The sequence below is a fragment of the Corythoichthys intestinalis genome, chromosome 4, assembly GCF_030265065.1.
Source record: "Corythoichthys intestinalis isolate RoL2023-P3 chromosome 4, ASM3026506v1, whole genome shotgun sequence".
NCBI lineage: Eukaryota > Metazoa > Chordata > Actinopteri > Syngnathiformes > Syngnathidae > Corythoichthys > Corythoichthys intestinalis.
The window spans coordinates 785,873-812,471 of NC_080398.1; the positions used below are offsets into that span (position 1 = coordinate 785,873).

Consider the following 26,599-nt stretch of genomic DNA (forward strand, 5'->3'; position numbering starts at 1 on the left):
TAAAACTGTTTTAATGACATAAAATGGACAAATGACTTGTATTTTTTGTTTTAAACATATTATATGGCTCTCAGCCAATTAACGCGTTCAGCTGACCAATGATCAGTGACAACATTAGATGATCGGCTTCTTCGGGTGCATTTTCCTTGAAGTCAGAGATGACGGTTCTAGACTCCTTCAGCTGCTCCGCTATGCGCTGCTTCTCTTCCTCGTCCAGAGCCATTTTGTCCAACACGTACACTAGGTAAAACAAAAATCTGCACAAATGGAGCCAGAGAAATATTTGAAAGATCAATCACGCCGTATACAACAGCATTCATTCTTGTAACGCTATAGTTCAATCTTCAATTAAATGGACCGAGGTCGCTATGGCCTTTGGTGGTTCGCCGGCCACGTGAAAAACGTTTCGTGTTTGTGTGTTCGTGTGTGTGTACCTTCTGAAAAAATGAGAAAATGTCTCGCACAATGATGTTATTAGGCTAGCCAAATTTCAAAATGACATCTTTGAAGTGCTATATTTGGATTCGTTTGAAAAGAAACACAACGAATACCTTCAGTCAAATTATCTGCAAGTGCTTTGGTATTGTGTCTTGGGCTTACTCCAGTTGGGGATCCTTGAGCTTTTTGATGTCCTTAGACAGGCGTTGGACGATGGCCACCATAAGTGATGGGGGCAATGGGTTGGGCTGCATATTCTCAAAATCCAGCTCGCTTGCCGCCCAGCACACAGCAGCGAGCAATCGGTGGTCAACGCTCGACAGGGCCTGGAGAGGAATTAGGAAAATTCAGGTATTCTCATCCAACCCGATCCTACCAGAAATTCGCTATTTTTAAAAATCTTTTTAGTAAAAACATGTTTTGTTTTGTTTTGTTTAAACGAAATATTAGACATCAATTAATGATTCTAAGACAAAAACGACAGACATTTTGAAGAATAAAGGAGGACAGAAACGACAGGGGAGCAACACAGGCTTAGTGAGGAGGAGGAGATGGGGGTGCTAAGATGCCGATCGATCGGGTCCTTTCACGTCATTTTCAAAGTATCGGAATCGGCAAAAAAATATCGGGCATGCCTTTTTATTTTTTTTTTAACGTTACAGACAAAATGTCTTACACTCATCCAGTCTTTAGTTTTGTCTTAAAGTAGGGCTATCACATTATTCACGTTAACGGCGGTAATTCATTTTCTGAAATTAATCACGTTAAAATATTTAACGCAAGTAATGCATGCGCTGCATGCCCACTCACGTGTTGTCGCGTTCCATCTATAATGGCGCCGTTTTACCTACCGTTTTACCTATATATAGAGCTAAAAGAAAGCGTAAAATGACCTGGCCTCCCCTCTGCCTCGGCTGCGGGAGTGGGTTGGGGGGTCGGGTCCCCGATCTTGCATCACCCCGTGGCAGTTCCTGGGCGTTCTCCTGCCTCCGCCTTCCCCTCTCTTCTCTGGCTGGGCATCCGCCCTGCGCTCCGTCGCGGGTCGCTGGCTGGGCGCCGCACCGGCAGGGGGCCCTGCCTTGCCTGGGGCTTGGTGGGCCGCTGGGGGTCCCGTGGCGTGCCGGTTGGGGGGCTGTGGCTCGTGGCCCGGGTGGGCGGGCGGGGGTGGGTGTAGGCGTGGGGTTGGTGATGCGTCCCCTCCTGCCATCCCTGAAGGCCGGTTGATGGGCGCGCGGGTGGCCCGGGGGACCACCCTGGGTCCCGGGGGGGGGGGGGGGACGATGGCTCCTTTGCTGGGCGGCGGGAGGAGGGATGGGATCCGCATGCCCCCCCCGCCCGCCCGCCCTCCCTCCCTCCCTCCCCGGGCTGGCTGGGTGGGGGCCGTGGCCCTGGGTTGGCGCCCGCGCGGTTTCTCCGCCCGTCTGCGTGGCTGTCGCGCGCCCGGTGGGGCTTGCGTGCTGCTGGATGTGGTAGGGCATGCTCGGGTTGGGGGTTCCGGTGCCGGGGATTGGCGATGCGGCGGCGTAGGGTTGGTCGCCAACGGGCTTACACTCATAAGAGATTTACACGATTACTGGGTCCTAGATCACAGAACTGATTTGTGTACACTCTACCCCTTTCAATCACTTAGCTTATAGTCTTATAGACACCCCCACCCCCATTCTCCTCTTTCACTGGCCAATAGGCCCCCACATGGTGTAAACCGGAAATACATCTCGCTGACGATAGCACCAGCATATTAGTAACTAGTTTAGATGTTCAGTGTATTTCTTGTTGTTGTTTGTGTATGTGTTTCTTTTCTTTCTTCTCTTGTATTTCTTTTCTTCTGACCCCCCAAAATCCCTTCCTGTTCGCTGCTTTGTCATAATAAAAAGGTATTTTGAATGATCACAATGGGAGTATGTCAGACTCTCAATGTGAAACATTAAAACTGTTCAGAATCTGCGCACTTAGACTTCCATTCTCTGTGTGAAACAGCTGAACAGGACAGGTTTAAAAAAAAAAAAAAAAAAAGAAAGCGTAAAATGAGTAGAGTGAATTTTGGCAGTCTTTGGAGCCTTTTTTTCATTGGTTACAGCCTTACAATCCCTCCCTCAACAATTAGAAAAGTCATGGGAAGCAATGTGGGGAAGAAAGGTAGTAGTTGATCTTTTTCTTAACACTCTCTGTTACTTCCCAACGCAGAGAAGATATATCAATTGGTGCCACGACGCACAGTCAAGGTTGCACTTCCCATCATGTATTTGGGCAGAACAGTTAAATGGCTACATTTACTGAAAGCTCAACAAATACACTAGATGGCAATATTTAGTCACAATATAAAAAGTCACATTTATCCTTTAAGAATTACAAGTCTTTCTATCCGTGGATCCCTCTCACAGCAAGAATGTTAATAATGTAAATGCCATCTTGAGGATTTATTGCCATAATAAACAAATACAGTACTTATGTACTGTATGTTGAATGTATATATTCGTCCGAGTTTTATTCATTTTTTTCTTAACGCATTGCCAAAATGTATATGATCGGGAAAAATTATCAGGAATGATTGGAATTGAATCGGGAGCACAAAAAAAAAAAAGCAATCGGATCGGGAAATATCGGGATCGGCAGATACTCAAACTAAAACGATCGGGATCGGATCAGGAGCAAAAAAAACATGATCGGAACAACCCTAGTGCTAAGCGTTGAATCACGAAGGGCCATAAATCTTGATGACTTTGTAGATGCGTTTGCCAAAAAACATAGCAACAGGCGAATAAAACTGTTCTGAAGCACACTGATAGCCTGGTCATCAAAATCAGAGAATACTGATCCCTTTTGGCAAGTTCTTTTTGTTTTGTTTTTTGTTCAGGCACTTCATGAATTATTTTTGCGTTACATTAAACAGCGATGTGAGTGTATGTTGCACATACGGTATAGCCTGCTAATCTGTTGGTCCCCCCGTTGGGAAGTACTTTTTATGTTTTGTTCATTCAGTAATAATTATTTTTGTGTTACATTAAGTGACAATAAGAGTATGTTGCACATACGGTATAGCCAGGTAATCGGTTGATCCCCGTTGGGAAGTACTTTTTATCATAGGCGGAGTTTGACTTTTGGGGGGGGGGGGGGGGGGGCACAGCATGTTGATGACCCCGAAACGCAGTGTCAGCAATAAAATGAACTTACAAGAATATTTATAATAATAAGTTGAAAATGAGCGTTTTTTGTTTCCCATCATTCTTGACGGGAATTCTAAATCAGGCTGGTTAGGCAATACTTTTCGCCAAGATCGTCATCCATTGAATTTGGTACGCCTGCCGGTATCGTGCCAATGTAGTTACCCCAGTCAAAAAATGTATCCCCTGGGCGGAGCCACATGGGAAGTAGATTTGTGTCTTTTATTATTCAATCAAAAAAATGTTTCAATGCAGAAATAAATTTGAAACTCAAAAAACTAAAAAAAAAAAAAAAATGCATGTGAAAGCCATTTTTCTTTGATTCATTTTTATTTTATTTTTTTTTTATAGAAGTCAAGTTTTTTGATAGAAGCAACTTTTTTGATTCAAGTAATGTTGATTTGTGTTTGGGCCACATTTTGGCTACGACATTTTTCACTCGGCTTCGACATTTCATTATTCAATCAAAAAATAAGTTGCTTCAAAACAAAAAAGATTTTCAAAAAGAAAAATCAATCAAAAAAAAGAAAAATTTCAATCACAGAAAAAAGATTTTGAATGCGAAAAAATATTGGAGATTGAAAATTTTGCATTTGAACACTTGACTTTTCATTGAAAATGTTTTCTTTGATTGAAGCAATCCTTTTTGTGTTTGGGCCATATTATGATTAGAACATTTGTGTCTAAATCATTCAATCCCCAAAAAAGTTGCTACAATCAAAGTAAATATTTTCAATCAAAAACAAAATCTTTTTTTTTTCCCTCTTCTACAGTATATTATATATTTTTTATTTATTTATTTTTTAAATTATATGCAAAGCAAATAACCGTCTAAGGTGCTCGAAAAATAATTTCGACCCATGATGATAAAAAATCTTTTTTGTTCATTTCATTCATTTTTGTTGCAGTTTTATTGCTTTACAACTTAAGTCAATTACATGCAATGACACTTTTCGGCCACAAAAATCCGCTTATGCTTTCTATGTTTTGTTCATTCAGTAATAATTATTTTTGTGTCACATTAACATTGTGTGGGGAAATATCCAGTTAAGATATGATTGCCTCCGTACTTGCTTTCCCCCAGTAATTATTTAGTTGTTGTTAAATGTACACCTTACGCAACAAACAGATTTTGTTGTGGAACTCAAAATGTTGACTGGACAGTTACGGACTATGCACATTAAATCATGAGTAACATCAAATATTACACAAAGTACATCAGTAGCCATGTCCTTAAGTCTTTCTGATAGTTTTCCCCGGACCTTTTTACTGCAATAATATAATGAAAACCTGAAATAATGGCTTTTAGTTTTGGTGTGCCACCCCAAGATTTGAAGTGGCCCCATCTGGCCACCCCTATGAACAATTTCTGGAGGCGCCCCTGCCCTGAAGCCAAATATGCAATATGTGTTAAAACTTGACAGGGAACAGCGAAATATGTCAAATACATCAGCAGCAGGTGACTAAATATCTTGGCATACAAGTGTGCATTTTTGAACGTGTGACGACAGTGTCCCATATCACAAATAGGCCCCAAAACATTCCATTTTGTGGACGTAAGAGCAAATATGTTGTGCGTTACCGTCTCCAAAGCCTGCTTATATTCTCTCCGCTGAAAGAGCTGAAGGAGTTCCTCTTTCTTTCCCAAGTAGGCCTGATGTGCCTCCTGCTTCTTCTGCTCAACTTGGAGAAGACCTTCAACAACAGACTTTATGTACTGTCGAATATCCTGCAGAAAACTGAAGAGGAAGAGAACGGTTTATCTAGATCAGGGGTCCCCAACCTTTTTTGCACCACGGACCGGTGTTATTTGGGTCTTTTGTTCACGGACCGGCGTTCTGACAAATTTTGCAACCCATCAAAAATGGCAACGATGCAGTTCTGCGCAGGTGCGTCACGTTAAACATGGCCGCCAATGCAGCCATTCCAAACACTACAAACGTTCTTTAAAGTGTTTGTGACACGAAAAAGCATGTTTATTTCATAATACACGCGGTATTTTATGCTCCTGAATGATATGGACCGCTTGGATGTGTGTGGAAGCGATCGCTATATTTATTTAGTTTTTTGAATCCCGCGCCAGGAAAATGAGTGACTTCCGGCTTCGGTCTCGCATTGAGGAGGAGGGCGCTGTGACGTGTACGGTAGAAGACGTCCTCTTCACGCTACAGTGTACTGTTGTGTATGAGGACGAAGGATTCAGCTGATTTTGCGGATTAATACTTTTATTTTTTGCATCACGCCAGCCAAACGGCTGCAGAAAAATCATTCTGTATGCGGTAGAGGCGTATGCGCCTTTTTGGAGTTTCAAAAGGTTCCCATTCACTGTGGATATTTACTGTGGGACCATTGGACTTACAAGGAAGTGAGTAAACATCTTGTTTTGTATTATGTCAAATACGAATACAGTGATTACAAAGTAAACACTATAAAATTCCTTTAAATAAAGGACTACTTACGTTTGATCATTGATAGGCATGTAAAAAGCTATCCTCACGCACATTGGCAGTTAGCTGTTAGCACGTTAGCTGCACAACAACTGCAGCCACCCTCCTCCGGGGAACGAACTGTAAATTGCTCTCCGCCGGGCGGTTTGCCGATCCGCAAAGAAACTCGACAACCGGGTCGTCATGTCAAATAATCCAGGCTAGTTATGTGTGATTTTCCACTTCGAAGACTTTGAAACATCCCTCGGTTCGGGTTAGCATGTCGGCTAGCTGTCACTCCTTCTGGGCTGTTTACATTCTCCGAAGCCGGGGAAGGGAAATGACATATGTCCGATTTAGGTGTCATAAAATATCGTTCGGGAGGTGTGACAGTAAAGGTAAAGTCGACTGTTTTGACCATTATGGAGTAATTTTGCCATGTCGTCTTGAATAAATGGATTTTTATTATTTTATATTCCATTTAGCACAAGTTATTTGTCATGACCATGCCATTTATTTAGCAATTGGGGAAAGTACTTGGGTAAAAAGAATATCCTGTAAAAATATTGAAATAAAGAGACAGAAACAATGACATTTTGCCGCTCTCTTCGTCGCGTTTTCCTCATTGTGAATAGTTCCCCCTCAACGGGCTGACTGGTCCTTCTCAGGCCATTTATATAGCTATTGGGGAAAAATACTTGGATAAAAAGAATATCCTGTAAAAATATTGGGAGTAGAGAGACTGAAACAATGACATTTTGCAGCTCTCTTCGTCTCGTTTTCCTCGTTCTGAACAATTCTCCCTCAATGGGCTGAATAGTAAAACCGATGAGCCTAGTCTACCGCTGACGTCATCCACCTGTTGGGGACGCTAAAGCCCTATAATTGTAGGCGTGGCTAACCGGCAGATTAAAAGACTAATTTCTCGTCATCTGCGCTTTGCTAAATTGTTGTATATGGTCGAATCGTCTCAAAATATGATTCTAATTCACATAATAATGCCATTTAAGACTTTTTTTCTGGTGTCGTATGCTCTTTAAAGAAAGGAATATTAACTTAGGTTTGATCATGGAAGGACATGTAGAAAAGTTCTCCTCAGATACATCCTGCCATGTAAGCTGCACACAACTTCACCTTGTCGTTAAGCATGAATTAAGAAGCCCGCTTCACAAAGATGCGATGTTGGAAATTGTAGCAAGGTTTTCAGTGCTCTTGTAGCGATATTCCGGAATGACTTTAATCCAGAACCTCGATAGATTTGATTTGGTTTCCGTGAATAACGAATTGTCCTAATCACCAAACTGAAATTCCCCTGCCACCATCGCCTGTACAATTTGGTGATATCTTTCCAATATTGTCATTAGAATGTTTGCATGCCAGACAAACATGACTTAACATTGCTCAATGTGGATATTCAGCACTTTACAGGTCGTAGTACCCATCTGTGTGAAGCAAAATGGCCGACACCGAAGAGGCGAGTCTATCCTTTTTTTGGAAGTGGATCAGACGTCTGACTTCAGCCTCGATCTTAGGCCTGATGCCACTCTCCAGCTGACACATGGGTCCAAAAAATGGTTGGCTGTCATCTTGTTTGCCTGAAAAGAAAGTGACAACAACGCCAATGTATTCATCATATGATCGAATACAAGAAAATAGAAAATATAATAGAAACGCCCATTTTGCAAGAAAGTCCGTCTTTTTCAAGCTATTTGAGTTGGTTCTGCCTGCCTCTGCAAAAGTGGAACCTCGCTAATACTTGGCCCACTGGTCCCAATTTGTACATACAACTTTACTCCACAGATGTATTTACAGTATATACTGCGTATTCATATGTTATTATAAACGTAAAATACACACAGACATGTATTTCCGAGGGGGAAAAGTAACAGAAAGCAGAAAGGTTTATAGTCAGGGGTGCACATAATTTTTTTGCCCAGGTTCTCAGAGGAAGACCTGGAGATGTGACTTGGTCCTCATTGAGCTTGAGAGCCGACCCGCCTGATGCGATAAATTTATGACAAGCTTTACTTAGAGCCAATTAACTTTAATTCATTAATGCTTGATTAACATCAACTGGCACAACAAAATTGCCATTACTTTGAAGTGAAATGTAAAGAAATAAGAAGCACCAATTCAAAATAAAGGGCATTATGCGGCTCCCACATTAACTCCAAGCCTTTTTAAAAGTGGGATATCCTCCTCATAAGACCTCATTGAACGTGTATGTTTAGCTTTGTAAAATGCAAGCAAAAACACGTTTGTCAGTGCATGTCGCTGTTCATTACCTTTATTCCGCCACCTGTCCATAGGGCGAGTGGGGTCCTGTTTGACATCGATAGTTTGCTTAATTGCCACATGCTCTCTGTTTTTTTCGTGCTTTTCAAAGTTTGGATGGCTGAAATTCTTTGACCCTACATAAAATGCGCTGCTCTTATCGGCGACATTGGGATTCTCACGGCACATTTTGTACCGCACTTCCGTGCGAGCATCATTTGCTTCTAGTCATGGTACCTCCTGTAGCCACTTTTCAGCAAAAGTCCTTTTTTTTCCTCGGTAGCTCCGGTGACGTCTCTGTCGTCTGTCTGTCTTTTGACGGGGGTGGGGGAACACGGAAGTAATTAGTCAGTGTGGCCTGCCTCTTCGACATTTTGAGAAGTTATTTTCTCGTGTCCGCCGCAAATACAGTGGTCAGCCATCGGTACGCAAAAGCGTATGTAAGCCGTTGAGGGCCAGCGCATTTGTCTACGTCCAGTACGCATGCGGACCACTTATGTGCACCCCTGTTTATAGTCTACACACAGCTTACAGGAAATTGACATTTCCGGACAATTACAGGACTTACCGCGCTTGAACATGTCCTCAATTCTCTTGTCCATCTCCTTAGCAGCAAGTAGGACAATGCTTTGGAAACTATCTGTGCAAGCAGCCTCGATCGGACCAGGTTCCTAGCGGCAGAGAAAGCACCGGCCTCATATCAGGCCTAAATATAACCGTATTCTTGGTAGAAATACCTTACACAGACGGTGATTTGAATGAGTTCTCTGGTGAAATAGTACAGTGGTACCTCTACATACAAAGTTAATTTGTTCCAGGACCTTGTTTGTAAGTTGAAATGGTCGTACGTTGAGCAGGATTTCCCCATAAGAATACATGATTAATTCCATTCATTCGTTCCACAGCCCCAAAACCTACACAAAATTCTCAATAGATAATGTTACCATTGCAAATATCAATTGCAAAGAGCAAAACAAATTCTGAATTACAAATCAGAATAATAATAGCAATAATAACTAGAAACTGCAATTTCTGGAGAAATTACTCTGGGTCTTTGCTGTGTGGAGATATAGATCTTAGCCCCGCCCAGGATGGTTTGGGGATAGTTCGGGGACAATATCAGGTCACTTCTTGTTGATTTGGGGACATTTGTGGGGCGTGCCCTGGTCATACAGGTCATTTGGGGACAATTAAGGGGCGTGGTCTGGTCATACAGGTCATTTGGGGGGGTGGCCTGGTCAAATCAGGTCATTTAGAGACATTTGGGGGGCGTGGCCTGCTCATATCAGGTCTTTGGGGGACACATCCTATTAATATCTGGTCATTTCCTGTTGATTTGGGGACTTTTTTTTATTTTTGCCATTGAAAATGAATGGGAAAATTTTTTGGACGATCATGGCCTTCAATGGCATCAACTTGCATAGGCGTCAATGATATCCAAGTACACTTGCATCAATAGAATTGACATACATGGCCATCAATGGCATCAAATTAATGTAAATTCCATTGGAAGTAAATGGGAAGGTTTTTGGCAAACCTCCGGGGAACAGCAATTTTTCCCCCAAATTCTGTATACAACTTTTATGCCCTACATCGTTCCGGAATTTTTGATGCCCAAATTATGTGAAAAGTTGTAGGACTAGGTACATGTTCAAAATTTGTTCGTTTTTTTCAAAAAAATCAGTGAAAAATCAGCGGTTAAGGGCAAACGGAAAAATTTTCAGGGTCATTCGAAAAATGCCGGTCGTTTCGATGTTCGAACAGTGGCGATCGGTCAAACGGTTCGGGCTGTGCGGCGCGCCGAAGAAATCCCATTCAAAAAAACAAACAAAACAGAAGAACGGTACCTAGGTCTTTTTTCAAAGACCCAGATAATAATACAGTGATACCTCAGCTCACGAACGCTTAAGCTCACGAACTTTTCGCCTCAAGATCATTAAATTCGCGAGCATATAGTCTCTGCTGACGAACGAGTTTTTGGCGGACGAACCAAACCAGGCGGTCGAACAGCGCCACGAGAAGCTGACGCACGCTCACGGCGTCCCAGTTCGTCCCATCCCTTTCGTTGAGTGCGGACGTGGTTTGTGTTTGATAGACATTTTGGACCATATTGAGTGTACTTTTGCTATTATGGGACCGAAAAAGAGTTACCTACAGTCATTATGGAAGGTGACTCGTGTTACCAATTCGCCCTCGACTGGTAATTGGCGGTGCTTTCAGCTTCCCGCCGTAGTGAGAAGTGGACCGGCGAGTCACGTTGGCTCGTTGTCGTCGCTTGCCTTCGGTTCGCCCGATTTCCTCTCCAGAAAGGTGGCGGCCGGCGTGCATACAAACACCCAGAGGCGTCGGATGGCTTTTTGTGGGCACTTTCATTAACAACCAAAAGCATGTGTGGGACACAGCACTGGAGTCTATGCTAACTGCGCACTTTGCCGGTAACACTCTCCTTCCAAACAGTAACTCCCTCCCTCCTTCCTCCTCCCACTCCATTCCATCAAGCCATCAACTACCATCACAAAGGTAAATAAAACGACTTTATTCTACAGTACAGTTGATTTCTTTAATTATAATACAATAGCACATTAATTATACATAAAATAAGGTATATTTTTGTGTAGTTTTAAGGCTTATTTAGTAGAAAATTATGTATTATGGGGACCTGGGAACGGATTATTCTCATTTTAATGGTTTCTTATGGGAAATAAATGTTCGGAAGACGAACTTTTCGCCTTACACACACTTTCTGGGAACCAATTATGTTCGTGGGCTGAGGTATCACTGTACCTGTAATCATGTAACGAATCAGGTTCTAATGTAGCGGACTTTTTTTGCTGTACTTGAACACACCGCACCGCGTGGCTGACTATAGTTTCACTTTTGTTCACTTGCTGCTGCGGGGGGCACCAGGCGTGTTGTGTTGCAAAAGCCGATGGAATAAACCACTAGAAACCTGACAAAACTGGCGATGTTACCACAATAAAAATTGCCACCTTAACTTATAAAGACTGACAAACGGAGGAGGATCGTCATAGACCGTCTACAGCTGTATTGTCGAGCGAGCTATATTACGGATGTGCACCCAACGCTCATATTTCTCTATCATAGCTATCTTCATGACAGTGGTAACCAGTGTTGTCAGTAATCTGATTACAAACAAACATACAGTGCTGCTCAAAAGTTTGTGAACCCCCTCAACATTTTGGAATTTTCTATTATTTCAACCTGATTTCCTAATTTAATCAGAACTGTTATTTTTTATATGAAATAACAGGTATAGCTTAATCAATTCAGTAGTTTTTTTTTGTTTTTTTCCAAAATTGTCCAAAATTGAACTGTTTGGTCACAACCAAAACCGCCATGTCTGGCGAAAAGTCAACACTGCATACCACCAAAAGAACCTTCTCCCAACAGTGAAGCATGGAGGTGGGAATGTCAAGATCTGGGCTTGCTTTTCATCCTCAGGACCTGGACAACTCCACATAGTCCAGGGAATCATGAATTCTGAGGGATATTGTCAAATCCTAGAACATAACCTGACGCCATCTGTTTTGAAGTTAAAGCTTGGCAGAAGGTGGATCATGCAACATGATAATGATCCAAAGCATTCCAGCAATACAACCAAGGAATGGCTGAAAAAGAAGAAGATTTGTGTTCTGGACTGGCCCAGTCAAAGTCCTGACCTAAATCCCATTGAAATGCTGTGGCGGGACCTGAAGCGAGCAGTTCATGCCAGACGCCCATCAAACCTCTCTCAACTGACTGCGTTCTGCAAGGAAGAATGGGCAAAAATCCCCCAAAGTAGATGTGAGAGGCTGATTAGTCACTACAGAAACCGTTTGGTTGAGGTAATCTCTGCAAAAGGAGGCGCAATATCCTATTAACTGAAGGGGTTCACATACTTTTGCACACATGATATCTGAGTTTTTCTTAAATCAACCACTTTTGTTAAATAAAGAATGACAATATAACTATTTCTTTTGTTTCAGTCCATTATTTGGAATGTCAGTATTGTGGATTTGGGTATAACTTAACATTTAATAAGGTTATTTTAGTTTTTTTTACAAAAAATCTGACCATCGCTGTGGGGTTCACAAACTTTCGAGCAGCACTGTACATGTCGTTGTGTCTATTTATCTATCAATCGCATAGGTAAGCTTACCCCCCCCCCCCCACACACACACACACACACCACCACCACCAAGTATCAACCAGACTCCAAAGCCATCAGCAAAACCATCAAGCATCAGAAGTCGCATTAACGGTAAGCAGTGTTGTCAGTAACGCGTTACTAAGTAACTAAGTAACGTGTTACTGTAATCTGATTACTTTCTTTCAGTAACGAGCAATCTAACGTGTTCATTTTTCCAAGCCAGTAATCCGAGTAAAGTTAGTTTTCTTAGTGCCTGTGCGTTACTATATTGTTTTTGCCTCATAATGTATGTAGAATGAAGAATAATGTAGTCATGTACAAAGATCATTTGAATAGAAAATATTGCTCTTGAGTTTGGGAGTGACATCACCTCTCACGTTTTCTCATCGGGGAAAAAAAATGGGTCACGTGTATTACCATGCTGTTTGAGCGCTGTCTGCCACGGCGGTTAACAACATAGCCTCGCTGGCTCCTCAGAATGCTAACAGTGAAAGGCAAATGGCTGCCTTTGCTCACTGGAAATACAGCCATTACTTCACATTTCTGTCAAGTAAAGATGACAAAAATATCTCCGTGCGTTGCAAACTTTGCGCTGGCTGAAAAAGACGGTCTTCCGCTAAAAACTCGACATCCAATTCAACAAGGAAGCGCTTGGAATTACAGCACAACGCAACAAAACTCCAAGCAAAGCTGTGACGGAGTAGCCCCGTCAGATCCCGGGGGAAACACTGCGTCCTCAATATAACGCATGAGACACGGCCAACCTGGCGTTTTCAATATTATTCATTTGACACTCACGTGCGCGCGTACTCACACCATACCTGTTAACTTGTTAGGCATCGCGGGGGTCTAGGGTGCACACTAGGCTGCCGCTACAACATCCTTACGCCATACTCTTAACAAACATTTCCACATGTAGTCATCCTCCATTCATAGTATGGGGTTATATTGCTGACACTATTCTGAGCAAGCAATAATGGAAATTGAGCAAAAATAACCTAGGCCCATGCATTCACGTGCTGAACTGTCAAAACCGAGCGCGCCTTTACTTCCTGGTTTTATGACGTCGCGACCGGGACGTCAGCATGTGACGTCACCGTACGGCTTGAGTTTTGGCCAACGTAAATTTATTTTTCTTTCTGAAATGTTTTTTCGGTATAGTAGTACCAGTATTTTGTTTATTGTATTTTTCTTTCATTTATAGTGAAGCTAATATTAAACAAAACTAAAACTAAACTTTTTGAGTTAATTGGATGAAGGGGGAGGGGCCAGGAGAAATATAAGGACAGACCTACCTTTCCTACCTCAGTCATTTGGAGTCACGCAGTGGTGCAGATCAGGTAACAGACCTTTTAATTTTATTTGTCATGCAATTAATGTTTTTGTAAGTATGGTGAATTTTGGTTAAACTTTTGTAAATAATCACTTTTGCACTTTGTCACAGAACACTGCTTGTTTAGTTGTTGGGAACGTCGTTAATAAAAACACTTAAAAACCATCATTCTGCTTTGGTTGCCATTTTTGGGAGCAAGAGCCCCGCCACAAAAGCCTACAGGTACCAAGACAGCCTGCACTTCTACAGTTTGGAACCAGCCTTTATGCACATTTTATTGTTAGTGTTTGTAACCCTAGGCGGAGTTTTACTGTTGTGGGGCTGGGGGCAAAGCATGTTGATGACTGAAACAAAAGTCAAATGTTTGGACACACCTCATCATTTTTGCATTTTATACTACTATTGTAAATCCTCTCTGAATACATCAAAACTATGAACGAACTTGTGGAATGGCAAAAAAGTGAAATAACTGAAAACAGGTTTTATATTCTACATTCTTTGAAGTATCCACCTTTGAGGTGTTGCCCAACTTTTGGCCAATACTGTATATGTATGTATATATATATTTCAAGCTCAGTTGTTGTTGGTTGCGTTTGAAAGCTTAGGTTTACAGAAATTCTAAACATCCATCTTTCCTCAACAGGTGCAGTTTTGGGCCTAGCAAAGCAAAAGCCGGTCTCTTTGGTGCTAGTCACATGATCTGCTCGATAAATGATTTGGACCCATTATGAAATACGTTGTGGGATTCTTGTTCATTCATTTTTGTTGTTTGTTTTATTGCTTTACAACTTTTACAGACAATATTTTAACAGCTAGGTCTTTATTTTAAAGGGAGAAGTTCAGAATTTTTGACATTAGGCTTTATCTTGGAGTTAGCGGGGGGTTTTGGTCATTGGAGTTGATTGAACAAATTCTGTGCAGTTTGTCATTTATTTGTTAATTTCAGGGCTCCGGAGTGGCTAAGCTATCGCGAGTCAATGGTGTTTGAAATCAACTCCATCGACTAATTAAAGCCCCGCTAACTCCAAGATGAAGCCTTATGAGAAAAATTCAATTACATGCGATGCCATTTTGTTATTTTTATGTTGAGGCAGCAAAAGGAGAAAAATTGGTAAAAAGTAAATGAGAAGTTACTTCTAAAGTAACTTAGTTACTTTGATAATAAAGTCATCAGTAAAGTAGCTAGATTACTTTTTTTTTAGGTGTAATCAGTAATGAAATTGCTTTTATAAGTAATCTGTGACAACACTGGTGGTAACGGTTCACATCACCTTTTTCCCTTTCTTTTCACCACCTGCCCTAACATTGTTGGAACCGTGCATCCTTATTGCGGGAAAACAAAGAAACTGCAGTGCTGTCATAGATCGTCGTCGGATGTAGAAACAATTGACGAGTCAAATTTGTCGTCGGCAATTGGTGAGATGTGGGATTTCTCTTCAGAAAGTTTACTAGATACAATATACGCAAACTGTGGTACACTGCCATGCATTCTCTCCCCATTTCTGAAGGATAAGTTTTTTGTTCCCAATGCCCGGTCAACACATGTTCTATTTGGGCTATTATGGAGCTCAACATAGCTCAGATTTGTCCTGGTAGCTCAGTTAACTCTTCCCGCTGGCATCGGGGAAGCAACACTTGCTCCGAATCTGTACTCACCTGCGAAGGTCCGGAGTCGCGTTGACCGTGACGCTCCCCGATAGTGGGTACAGGCGGTTTCGGGCTCGGCGCCATTCTGTCGGGGAGCGCGGGCGGTGATTTGGACCCAAATGCAGGGAAAGGGAAGTGAGGCAGACAGGCAGTGCAAAATTATTTCATGAAGGCCAACAAAAAAACAAAGTACAAACCAATACTGTATAAAGATCCAAAAAACACAGAAGCAAACAAAACTCATGTTACTAACAAAAGGCTGGCAATCAAAAACCTAACGAGAGGAATACGAGGGCTCGGAAGGAGAAAATGGACGAGAATAGCTGCTGACGTGCACATGGACTTTGTCGCGACGAAGACTCGGCAAAACCGGGGAGTTTATAGACACGCAGACAAGGGGTAACGAGACGACGGGGATCAGGTGGGTGACACGGGAGGGTGAAATCAATGGGCAAACACAACAGACCAGCAGAGGTAGCAGTTTTCCCACCACGGTGACCCCTTCGCTAAGTGAATTTTCTTTTCCCAATAACTCAATCAAAGGTCTGAAAATGGATCACATCTTTTGCATTTCACAAACCTTGCTTGTATTGCAATGGGGATCATACAATTGAATCATGTGGCATGTTTAAACATATAGCCAACAAGGAGAAAGTTGAATTCCTCAAAAGTCCGAGGCTTGTGCTGTGGATGTCTGTCGAAAGGTCCTATGAGTAAGGACTGCCGTAAGCGTATGACGCGTCCAAAGTGTCAAAGTTACCTGGGTATTTTACACATTGAACTGGATAAGAAAGCTCAGCCGGAGATGAAACTATTAATTGAGTACAACTCCTACCGAGTCATTTTGTAAGCAGCGCCTCGGTTTCTCAAGGACTGCACAAACCTACCAGGGCCGGCAGCAAAGAGTGCACACTTGCTGTCGTTCCTGTGCAGGTGAAGCTGTCAAGAGGAAGCCGTACTATACAAACGTATGCCTTCTCAGACCCTGGCGTCTCTGCTACCTTTGCACTCAAGCACTGATGAAAAAGCACAATGCAACTGGAAAGAAATTGGAAAAACTCAAAACCTTGGGTCTGGAAATGCCTGTTACCAGTTACGGGATTTTTGGACAAGAGGTTGCTGGTCTCAACAGCAGCCTATTCCTGGATCTGCCAGTTACTTACACCCAGAACAGCATCCCTGTAACTTAAGATAGGAACGTGAAATCAGGAAATGGCCATATCTGAACGATGTTGTAGCAACCAAAACCGACGCAGATGTGGAACCGCTGATCAGAGTCAATGCTCCAAAAGCACTTGAACCATGGCGAATCATAAAAAGCGAAGGCAACTGATCTTACGCAGTGCAGACTCTTCTTGGCCGGGTGGTTAATGGTCCACTCGGTAACAGAGCCACCAGCACGGACAGGCATGGCCGTCCGAACGTGAGTGCCAATCGAATCTCTACTCAAACTTTGGAAGAGATTTTGGTTCAGCAGTCCAACCGGGAATTTACAGAGTAGCCTTATGATGCAAAGAAGGAGGTGTCTGTGAAAAAGAAACATTTTTTTGACATTTGATCTGCTCCTGTAACATTAAAAGATGGACATCATCACATTAAACTGAAAATGCCTAACAATTGACAAGTGGCAGAGGAGCGAGCACCTCACCTCTTGAAACAAAAGTTTAGAAAGAACGAAGCATTCATCAAAGAATACAAGGAGTTCATGAATGATGTGATAGAGAAAGGATATGCTGAAGAAGTACCCAATGACCAGCTGGAGTGTGTTAAAGGGAAAGTGTGGTGGTACATACCACATCACAGTGTTTATCACCCAAGAAAGCACACAAGTCGTGTTGTGTTTGACTGTGCAGCAACGTTTGGTGGAACATCTTTGAACCAAGAGCTGCTGCAAGGGCCCAGCCTGACCAACACATTGCTTGCTGTTCTTCTGCGGTTTCGCCAGGGCCCCACCACACCGATGGCCGATCTAAAAAGCTATGTTTCACCAGGTGAAAGCCGCAAAAGAGGATGTCGACACTCCGCGCTTTCTCAGGCGGGTTAACGGGGACCTCAGCCAAAAGGTCACAGAGCACCTTGTTGACAGTTCACCTTTTTAGAGCTGTGTCCTCACCAAGTTGCGTCACATTCACCCTGCTCAAAACTGCAGATGATAATCAAACCAAGGAGCAAGCTGTCGACCGATACAGAGGTGTGTGCCTTGCAAGGGTGGATTCAAGCTGACCAAGCGGGTCGGCAGTAATCTGCGCAGCGTCCTCACCTCAATTCTTGAGGAAGAAAAGCCAAAAGGAGTAAAAACATTGGACTTGGACCGAGAACATCCGCCAATGGAGCAAACTCTTGGTGCTCAATGGAGACGGGGACCTCAGCCAAAAGGTCACAGAGCACCGTGTTGACAGTTAACCATTTGGAGCTGTGTCCTCACCAAGTTGCGGCACATTCACCCTGCTTAAAACTGCCGATGATAATCAAATCCACTAAACATTAGAGGTGATTGACGCCATCAGAAATCATTTTAATGTGGATGATCGCCCTCTAGGCTGTGAACACCAAGGAGCGAGCCGTTGACTGATACAGAGGTGTGTGTGCCTTGCAAGGGTGGATTCAAGCTGACCAAGCGGGTCAGCAGTAATCGGCGCAGCGTCCTCGCCTCAATTCCTGAGGAAGAAAAGCCAAAAGGAGTAAAAACATTGGACTTAGACAGAGAACATCCGCCAATGGAGCGAACTCTTGGAGCTCAATGGAGTATTGAACGGGGCACTTTTACAGTTAGCGTAGCAATCCGGCCACAGCAAACAACCAGTCGTGGCATACTTTCAATTGTCAACTCTGTGTAGGACCCGCTAAGATTCCTTGCACCCGTCATCCTAATTGGCAAGCGAATTTGGCAAACCTTGTGCAAGATCAAGCTGAACTGGGACGAGGAAGTCCCAGAGGCAATCGCCACCTGCAGCGACACTGGTTGGCTGAGCTGCAGAAGCTGGACAACTTTCCTGTTGATAGATGTTTCACACCGAGCGGATTTGGCGAGATAAAAAAATGCACAGCTACAGCATTTCTGCGACATTGGTGAAACTGGATACGGAACAGTATCTTAGCTTCGTCCGTCATACTAGAACAATGAGGTCCACTCGACTTTGAGAAAAGCTAGGATGGTTCCTCTACAACAGATTACAATACCGAGACTGGAACTTGCTGCTGCAGTTCTCGCAGTCAAGGTGGACAGGATACAGAGACCAGAGCTACCATTCATCTGCAAAGATTCAGTCTTCTGGACAGACAGTACAACTGTTCTGAGGTATATCACAATAGCTTTGCAAGATTTCAAACATTTGTGGCCCCACGCAGTTACCATCATTAAGGGACATGTCCAAGTCGTCACAGTGGACATCAGCTAAAGCATCAATCCCGCAGATGATGTTTCACGTGGCTAGGGAGCAGCTGGCCTGCTTCAATTCACAAAAGAAAGAAATAATGGCCAGGCTTCATCTCCCAGCCAGAAGCACAGTGGCCTAGTCTGACGCAGGAATTTGGGAAGATCGCTTGTGCCAAGAAATAGCCAGAGGGCAAAAGTCAGTTCGGGCACAGGTGGCTCATAGTGACAAAACACAACGGAAAGCGTGCAGAACAAGCTGTGGTGCGCTTTGAACAGATCTACAGCTTTGTTGTTGATGAGATAACGGTATTAAATAACCCTTGAGAGTCGAACAGCGCGTCCTCAGCGCACATCGTCTTTGAAGCGCCCTCATGTTTTAATTATGTCACCCACATGCCGTTGGTTGGTCTCGTTTTAAAGTGCGGAAGTTGCGGTTTACTCTCGTTATTATTTGAAGTCAATCGACCAACTAAAACGTGAGATATTGTCATTTAAGTTTTATAGTGTTATTGTCCTCTCAAAAAAACATTAAAACGCTGCATGGATCATTTCTTTATGTCTATATTTCCATCATTTCTTGTCCTTTTTCAAAACGGAAGCTCCATGAAAAAAACACAAATCAAACGAACCCTTTCGAAGTTTTTTTTTTTTTTTTTAATAAATATAACTGCCGTGCGAGGTTCCACCGAACGAGAGGGAGGAGTGTTCTGAAGCAGCGAGGTGGCAAACGACGGCTGTTTGAATCGAGCGAGCGACTGTGTGACTTTGAGAATGAACGGAAAACTAAATTTAGGGCAAGCAATTGTGCTTTTTGATCAACTTGAGGAAGAGGATGGTCCAAATTCGTCATCATCGTCTTCGGAAGAGTCCTCGAGTGAAGATAGTGACGGATTTGAACACGTGGGTGACGCCATCGATGAGCAGAGGTACGCCAACTCTTTTTTTTTTTTTTTTTTTTATGCTGAAAAAGTTTCTTTTGAAAGTTTCTTTTGATATTGCAAGACAAAGTTAATTTTCATGCAATATAAGTGTGTGTTTGTGTATATAATAATAAAATGTGCATATCAGATCAAAGTCGTACGTGCACTGTGTGTATACCAGGCAAGAATTTATAATTTGTGGTGTTCTTCTTTCTATATGAAGATTAGGGATGTAGCACATATTCAGCTATGGTATTCTTTCTATTGTCATACATATAGATTTCCATTATTATTTATTGCTGTATATATTTTTATTTTATACTTTATTATTTTCATAAATACTGACTTTTCATGTACAGTTATAGTGACAATGAAAGTAAAGTGAAATGAAAATGGAAGGGTGAAAAGAGGACCGACACCCCATGGAAGTGTGGGCTCTAATTCCAGGATGAAACTGCTTTTCGGAGTGGCATGCCTGAAAAGAAATTAACTTGTTTATTGTAAATATTTTTGAAAATACTTTTTTTTCCAATGTTATATATAGATATATTTTCCCACAATCAGTCTTCTCAATTTGTGTATATAAATGTGTGTTCAAGAAGCTTGATTGTGTGTACATAGTTTTCATCAGGTGATGGGCCGCAGTACCTAAACTCATAAAGAGATGGCCTCTAAACACTTTTTGTGTTAGATGGTATAAATGTTTTTCACTGTTCTTCACTGTTTGGTCTGCTGTATATAACCTGTTTTGACTAGAGCATGTATAAAGGCAAAAAACGCCTATGGCTATACCTGTTGTTTATGTTGAATTGTCAAATACTATTCTAAAATTTTTTGGTTGAATGTTCATCCTAACATGTTGAATATATATTACAAAGTTTCAAAACGGTTCGTTACGCATGTTTGGTTGTCAATTGGACATCAATATTAAAAATTTTGACAACGATTTTGGAATTTATGGTCTTTTGGGGCCCAAAATGATGATTTATAATTGGTCAGTGAAGGAAACAACAGTTTGGACATGAAGTTCAAGGTGTCACAAAAAAAGGGACCAAACCGGGCCATCGTAAACAATTCTTTCTTTGAAATATAAAGGCAACTTCAAAGGCATGCAAAATCAGACAAAATAGGCCCAGACCTTAAAGGAACAACAGTCAAAGTGCAGCTGAATTGAGACTTGACCCTGTGCTTTTTAACGGTGTGCTAGGGATAGGAGGAAGACTAAGCAGATCTGCATTGCCTGACGAGGTGAAGCATCCAGCAGTCCTACTCAAAAGTGGACATGTGTCTAAGCTCATATTCACCTACATCAATGCGTTGACCGGACACTTAGAGAGGAATCGCATGCTGTCCGGGCTTCGACTTCGCTATTGGATTCTGAAAGCCAACTCTTTGGCGAGAGCCATAATTCAGCAATGTCACGTTTGTCTTAGTCAGCGTGGTAAAATAGGGGAGCACTCATTGCTACTCTCGTGAGGCAGGGCGCTACTCATGCTGTAGCGACCAGCAGCAGGTGTGCAAGTGTGCGCGTTGTATGTCAGAATTGCTGACAAAGTTTTCCTGCTTTTTTGAAAATGGACTAGACCGACTGTTCATTAAAGCAGTAGTCATGGAGATATATTACGTGATCATCTTATGGATCTACCATGTCCAAGGCGGAAGTAGCCAGCAGCAACGTGAGCCGGTAAGGACATACTCTCGGGAATGTTTCATGAAATGGAACAGTCTGAGTTTGGGAAATATAAACTTCCATCCACTTGTAACCGGGGATATTTTAGAAGAGATCTCCACGCGCAGGTCTCCTGGAAGTGATTGCAAAAATGATCGCGAAAACTCTCGTAAGGAGAGGAAGCGAGGAAGGAGAGGTGGCGTTCGACTTGGGTCAAAGCGACAAAAAAATTCCCCGTATTCCTCTCCCTACAATAATACTCGCAAACGCGCGGTCGCTAAGGAATAAGATTGACGAGCTTCAAGCAAATTCAAACCATTTACAGGCATACAGGAATGCCTGTATTATGGCCTTCACGGAAACATGGCTGTCATCTAAAGACACGGACGTGGATATATCGATCAGCGGCTTTGGGGCGCATGTCAGGTTGGACAGAGATGCAGAAATCACAGGGAAATCTCAGGGTGGTGGTGTGGGTGTATACATAAACCAGAGATGGTGCAGCAACGTCACCGTCAGGGAATCGTTATGCACTCCGGACATCGAACTGCTCTCCATTTCTGGCTAGTAAGATAATAAGTTGTCCACAGGTCTACTTAACTGATATTTACGAGAGGCAGGTTAGGAGGACGGCAAATGACATACTTGACTGTGCAGATCACCCCCTTCATTGCTCATTTGAGGTTCTCCCTTCAGGCAGGAGATTCAGAGTCCCCTTGTTTTAAGTCCAATAGGACAAAGAACTCCTTTTTATCAAGTGCGCTTAGGCAGCTAAATTTGCACAATTCTTGCACTGATAGTAGAGCAGGGCGGTAAACCGAAAATTTACCGTGACCAAAATTCTTCACGATGACTGACGTAATGTTGACCATTTCAGTAAATTTGTTAATTTAATAAAACAAGAAAATATAGTCTTTTTATCCCGCTTTGACGCTGTGTTGTTTGGCTATGTTCATTCCCCTTTAAGAAAGCAGACAGTGTGCGTACGTATGGAGTCACGTGGTTTTCAGGAAGCCAATCAAACAGAAGCCCTGTAGGCTAACGCTAGCGGCTAACGCTACAAGTAAACGGGATGGAGTCGGGCTTGAGTTAGCTTCGCCAAACTTTCACCCGACATTAAGTAAACTCTTGGCGGGTTCCAGACGGGCTTTCACCCGCTGTCCTCCCTGGTTCTCACGATATCAGGAGAGGATGCTTTCAGCGCTTTCTTCTGGTAGCCAAGCCACAGGCTAACGCTAGCGGCTAACAACGGCTACAAATGAACATGAAAGTCGGACAGCGGCTCTAACCTTGTCGAAACGGCTGAAATTAATGAGTGGACTGGGCACGGACTTCATGTAGCAATCATCATGTCGAGTTATTTGGCATCTCTGTGTGAGTGGTAGTAAAGTATAATCCAACAGTGAAGCCTATATGCTTTATTCTGACATCATAAAACCTTAAATGTTTCATTGGCATCAGAGCAATACAGCTTTAATCTGGTTGTGTCCGTGTGGGGGGTGCATGTATTAGAAAATGTTTCGGGGGGGGGGGAAAACCTGAAACCTTGACGTAAACACTTGTGTTGAATAATTATTTCACAGCAGCCATTACCAATAAGTTGTCTGACATGTACTGTTAAAGCTGCAAGTCATTTGTGTTAGAATGACATGTTTGCACAGTCGTCATATTGATTTTTTTTTTTTATAATGTTGTACATTTTTCAAGTCATACAAGCTGTTATAAATGTCCACATTAGACTTCTTATTGTTTACAATATTTTTTTTAATACTTAATGTTTAGACTGCATGTGCAATTGTTAAATTGAAAGCTGGTTAAAGAAATTGAACGAGAAACGGTTCATTTGTATTCCATGCCTTGATTCAAATTTTCAAATTATATAACAGTCCGCTTGGGCAAATTTATCGTTATCGAGGTAAATCTGCTCAATTTATCGTGATACGTACTTAAGGCCATATCGCCCAGCCCTAACTGAGAGGCGAAGCTGTTCATAGCATTTAAATTGTGGTTTTCGTTATTTTATGTGTATGTGTTATCTGTTGTTGTGTATCTGTGTGCTCACCTGCTGTAAGATAAGTTTCCCCTCCTCAGGCGGACAATAAACTTAATTAACAAAAAAAAAAAAAAGCAGATAATGTCTGGCCTTCCCCTGGAATGCATCACTCCAGAACTGCCTCCTGTCACACATGTGGGGATGGACTACTTGGAGCCGATCAAAGTGAAAAGAGGACGCGGTGAATTGAAAAAGGCATCGGGTTCCTATTCACGTGCCTGAACTGCCGTGCCATCCACCTGCAGGTGGCCTATTCTCTGGACACCGATTCATGTATTCGTGGCCTTCGACAATTTATTTGCCGAAGAGGTCAAGTGAAGGAAATCGGCAGTAGAAAGATTGAGAAGGTTCCACTTCAAGAGGCTATATCATGGGCTTTAATCACACAACTTGATGGAGTTGCCGTGAGAACTGAACAACAACTGAACAACACAGATAAATATATGCACAAAGTCTAATCATTTTCACACAGAGACAGAAAACACAACATGTCCACGTAACTACAGCAACTAATAGAAACTAACTGATTTACTAAGTCAAATAACACAAACTAAATTACCTCATTGGTCGCTTTTACTCCAGAGGAAATGAGTTCAGCTTCAATTCGTCAATGCAAGCACTCTTTTTTCTTGTTGCCCTTAAGCAGAGGTATCGACGAGTTGTCTGCACGCTTAATAGCGACCACTGTCAACTTGCGGCTGTGAACTTTAGTTCCCACCCCATATCAAAGAAATGAAATGCTTCATAACATTACTACGGGTCTTTCCTGTGTGGAAATACAGATCGTAGCTGCGCCCAGATTGGTTGGCGCACATCATCAGGTCACTTCCGGTTCATTTAGAGACATTTGGGGTACACGTCCAGGTCATAACAGGTCATTTGGGGACATGTCCTGGTCATAACAGATCATTTGGGGACATTTGGTGGGCGTATCCTGGTCATATCTGGTCATTTGGGGGGCGTGTCCTGGTCATTTGGGGACCTTTGGGGGCGTGGCCTGGTCATAACAGATCATTTGAGGACATTTGGGGGCGTGCCTGGTCATATTAGGTCATTTGGGAGACACGTCCAGGTCATAACAGATCGTTTGAGGGACACGTCCTGGTCATGTCAGGTCATTTGGGGACCCTTGGGAGCGTGCCTGGTCATATTAGGTCATTTGGGGGACACGTCCAGGTCATAACAGGTCATTTGGGGGACATGTCCTGGTCATAACAGATCATATGGGGACATTTGGTGAGCGTGTCCTGGTCACATCAGGTCATTTGGGGGGCGTGGCCTGGTCATAACAGATCACTTGAGGACATTTGGGGGCGTGGCCTGGTCATAACAGATCACTTGAGGTCATTTGGGGGACACGTCCAGGTCATAACAGGTCATTTGGTGGGCCTGTCCTGGTCATATCAGGTCATTTAAGGGACACGTCCTGGTCATTTAGGGGACACGTCCTGGTCATGTCAGGTCATTTGGGGGACACGTCCTGGTCATATCAGGTCATTTGGGGACATTTGGCTTCTTTCGACATCTGGCTTTCACTGTTATGCTCCTCTTAAGTGGAACGAATAGCAATTTACTCTTAAAGTGCATGTGACACGAAATAGCATGTTTATCTCATAATACACGCAGTATTTTATGCTCCTGAATGATATGGACCGCTTGGATGTGTGTGGAAGCGATCGCTACATTTATTTAGTTTTTTTTAATCCCGCGCCATGAAAATGAGTGACGTCCTGCAACTGTTTCGAGTTGAGAAAGAGGGCGCTGTGATGTGTACGGGAGAAGGAGTTCTCTTCACTATACAACACGAGGAAGTGAGTAAACATCTTGTTTTGTATTATGTCAAATACTGGGATCATTTTAATACGGAGGTGGCTTGCATTTTGTGGCTGACATGCTCCTTGTCGTACATCCCCCCGCCGGGCGAGCACTATACTCGGCTTTTGCACTCTTGGGGTGCCCGATGTTCTGTCCAATTTTCCACCCGATCAGAAATTTGTGCAACTTTGTGTTAAAAATAGCTGCGAATAGAGCGATTACAAAGTAAACACTACAAACTTTCTTTCAATAAAGGACTACTTACGTTTCATCATTGATAGGCATGTAAAAAGCTCTCCTCATGGACATTAGCTGCACGTTAGCTGCACAACAACTGCAGGGGAACGAGCTGTAAATTGCTCTCCGCCGGGCGGTTTGCCGATCGGCGAAGACAACCGACAACCCAGTCGTCATGTCAAATGATCCGGGCTAGTTATGTGTGATGATCCGCTTCGAAGACTTTGAAACGCCACTCGGTTCAGGTTAGCGTGTTGGCTAGCTCTCACGCCTCTTGGTATGTTCACGTTCTCCGAAGCCGGGGAAGGGAAATGACGTCAGTCCGATTTAGGTGTCATAAAATATCGTTCGGGAGGTGCGACAGTAAAGGTGAAGTCGACAGTTTTGACCATTATGCAGTCATTTTGCCATGTCGTCCTGAATAAGTGCATTTTTATTATTTCATATTCCATTTAGCACAAGACTGTTTTGTCTAGTGATGGGTCCGTGAGACCTCATGAAGCGTGTGACACACTGTGTTGACACAGTGTGGATACCTTGTCATTGAATACTGACACCTGCTGGACATAAAAAAAACCCTACAGGCAACTCACTTGACAGACTGACACTGAATTGATGGCATAGCATGTAAAATCAAATCATTTAAGTCTTTGCATTCATTCATTTTGCATTATTCCATGCTTGTGGACTTTTTGTTCTGAGAAAATTTTATTCAAAAACATCTTCTTTTTTTTTTTAATGTTTAAAATTGAGTTGTTTCCTTTTTATTTATTTTTTAAACAAGCAATTTCACCTGCTGTGGACAACACACACTCGCATGGAACCAACGATGCCAGCATGCACAAGAATTTCTTAGCCAGTTGAAAGAGGTTTGGATAAGATGTCCATTGGCTCCTCCAGTATTGAAGAAAATCTGCATTGCGTGCCATGTTTGGCTCAGCCATGCATCCTTGCACTTTTGCAATTTCATCTGCAGTTGCATTGCCTCCTTCACTCCCCACATCGTCATCTACGTGCTACCATAGCCCATCAGAAAAAAATTGAAGTTGACAAAAATAAATTATAGCTTAATAACCCATTTCTAATACATGACCAAAAAA

General features: G+C 42.7%; 1 protein-coding gene across 5 annotated transcripts; it reads right to left on the reverse strand.

The window, feature by feature from the left end:
* Nucleotides 1-24,266, reverse strand: LOC130915235 (enhancer of mRNA-decapping protein 4-like). Of its 5 annotated transcripts, none has more exons than XM_057835122.1 (7): nt 24,007-24,265; nt 15,439-15,514; nt 8,868-8,970; nt 7,464-7,620; nt 5,182-5,338; nt 601-764; nt 1-257 (listed from the first exon to the last, which is right to left on the reverse strand). In XM_057835122.1, exons 1-7 carry the CDS (start codon nt 24,009-24,011, stop codon nt 71-73), a joined length of 849 nt encoding a protein of 282 aa, XP_057691105.1. In that variant the 5' UTR covers nt 24,012-24,265; the 3' UTR covers nt 1-70. The 5 variants fall into 5 exon arrangements, with proteins under 5 accessions (XP_057691105.1, XP_057691104.1, XP_057691106.1 ...); XM_057835121.1 differs by lacking the exon at nt 24,007-24,265 and adding an exon at nt 23,457-23,950; XM_057835123.1 differs by lacking the exon at nt 24,007-24,265 and adding an exon at nt 22,684-22,915.
* Between the last annotated feature and the right edge of the window lie 2,333 nt (nt 24,267-26,599).

Excerpts from the sequence above, each read along its gene's own strand:
- LOC130915235 (XM_057835121.1), bottom strand. The coding sequence starts at position 23,554 with ATGCATTCCAGGGGAAGGCCAGACATTATCTGCTTTTTTTTTTTTTTG. Across the intron at positions 15,515-23,456 it reads GGAAACTTATCTTACAGCAG|AATGGCGCCGAGCCCGAAAC; the intron begins GTGAGCACACAG and ends GCTCCCCGACAG. Across the intron at positions 258-600 it reads CTCAAGGATCCCCAACTGGA|ATTTTTGTTTTACCTAGTGT; the intron begins GTAAGCCCAAGA and ends CCATTTGTGCAG.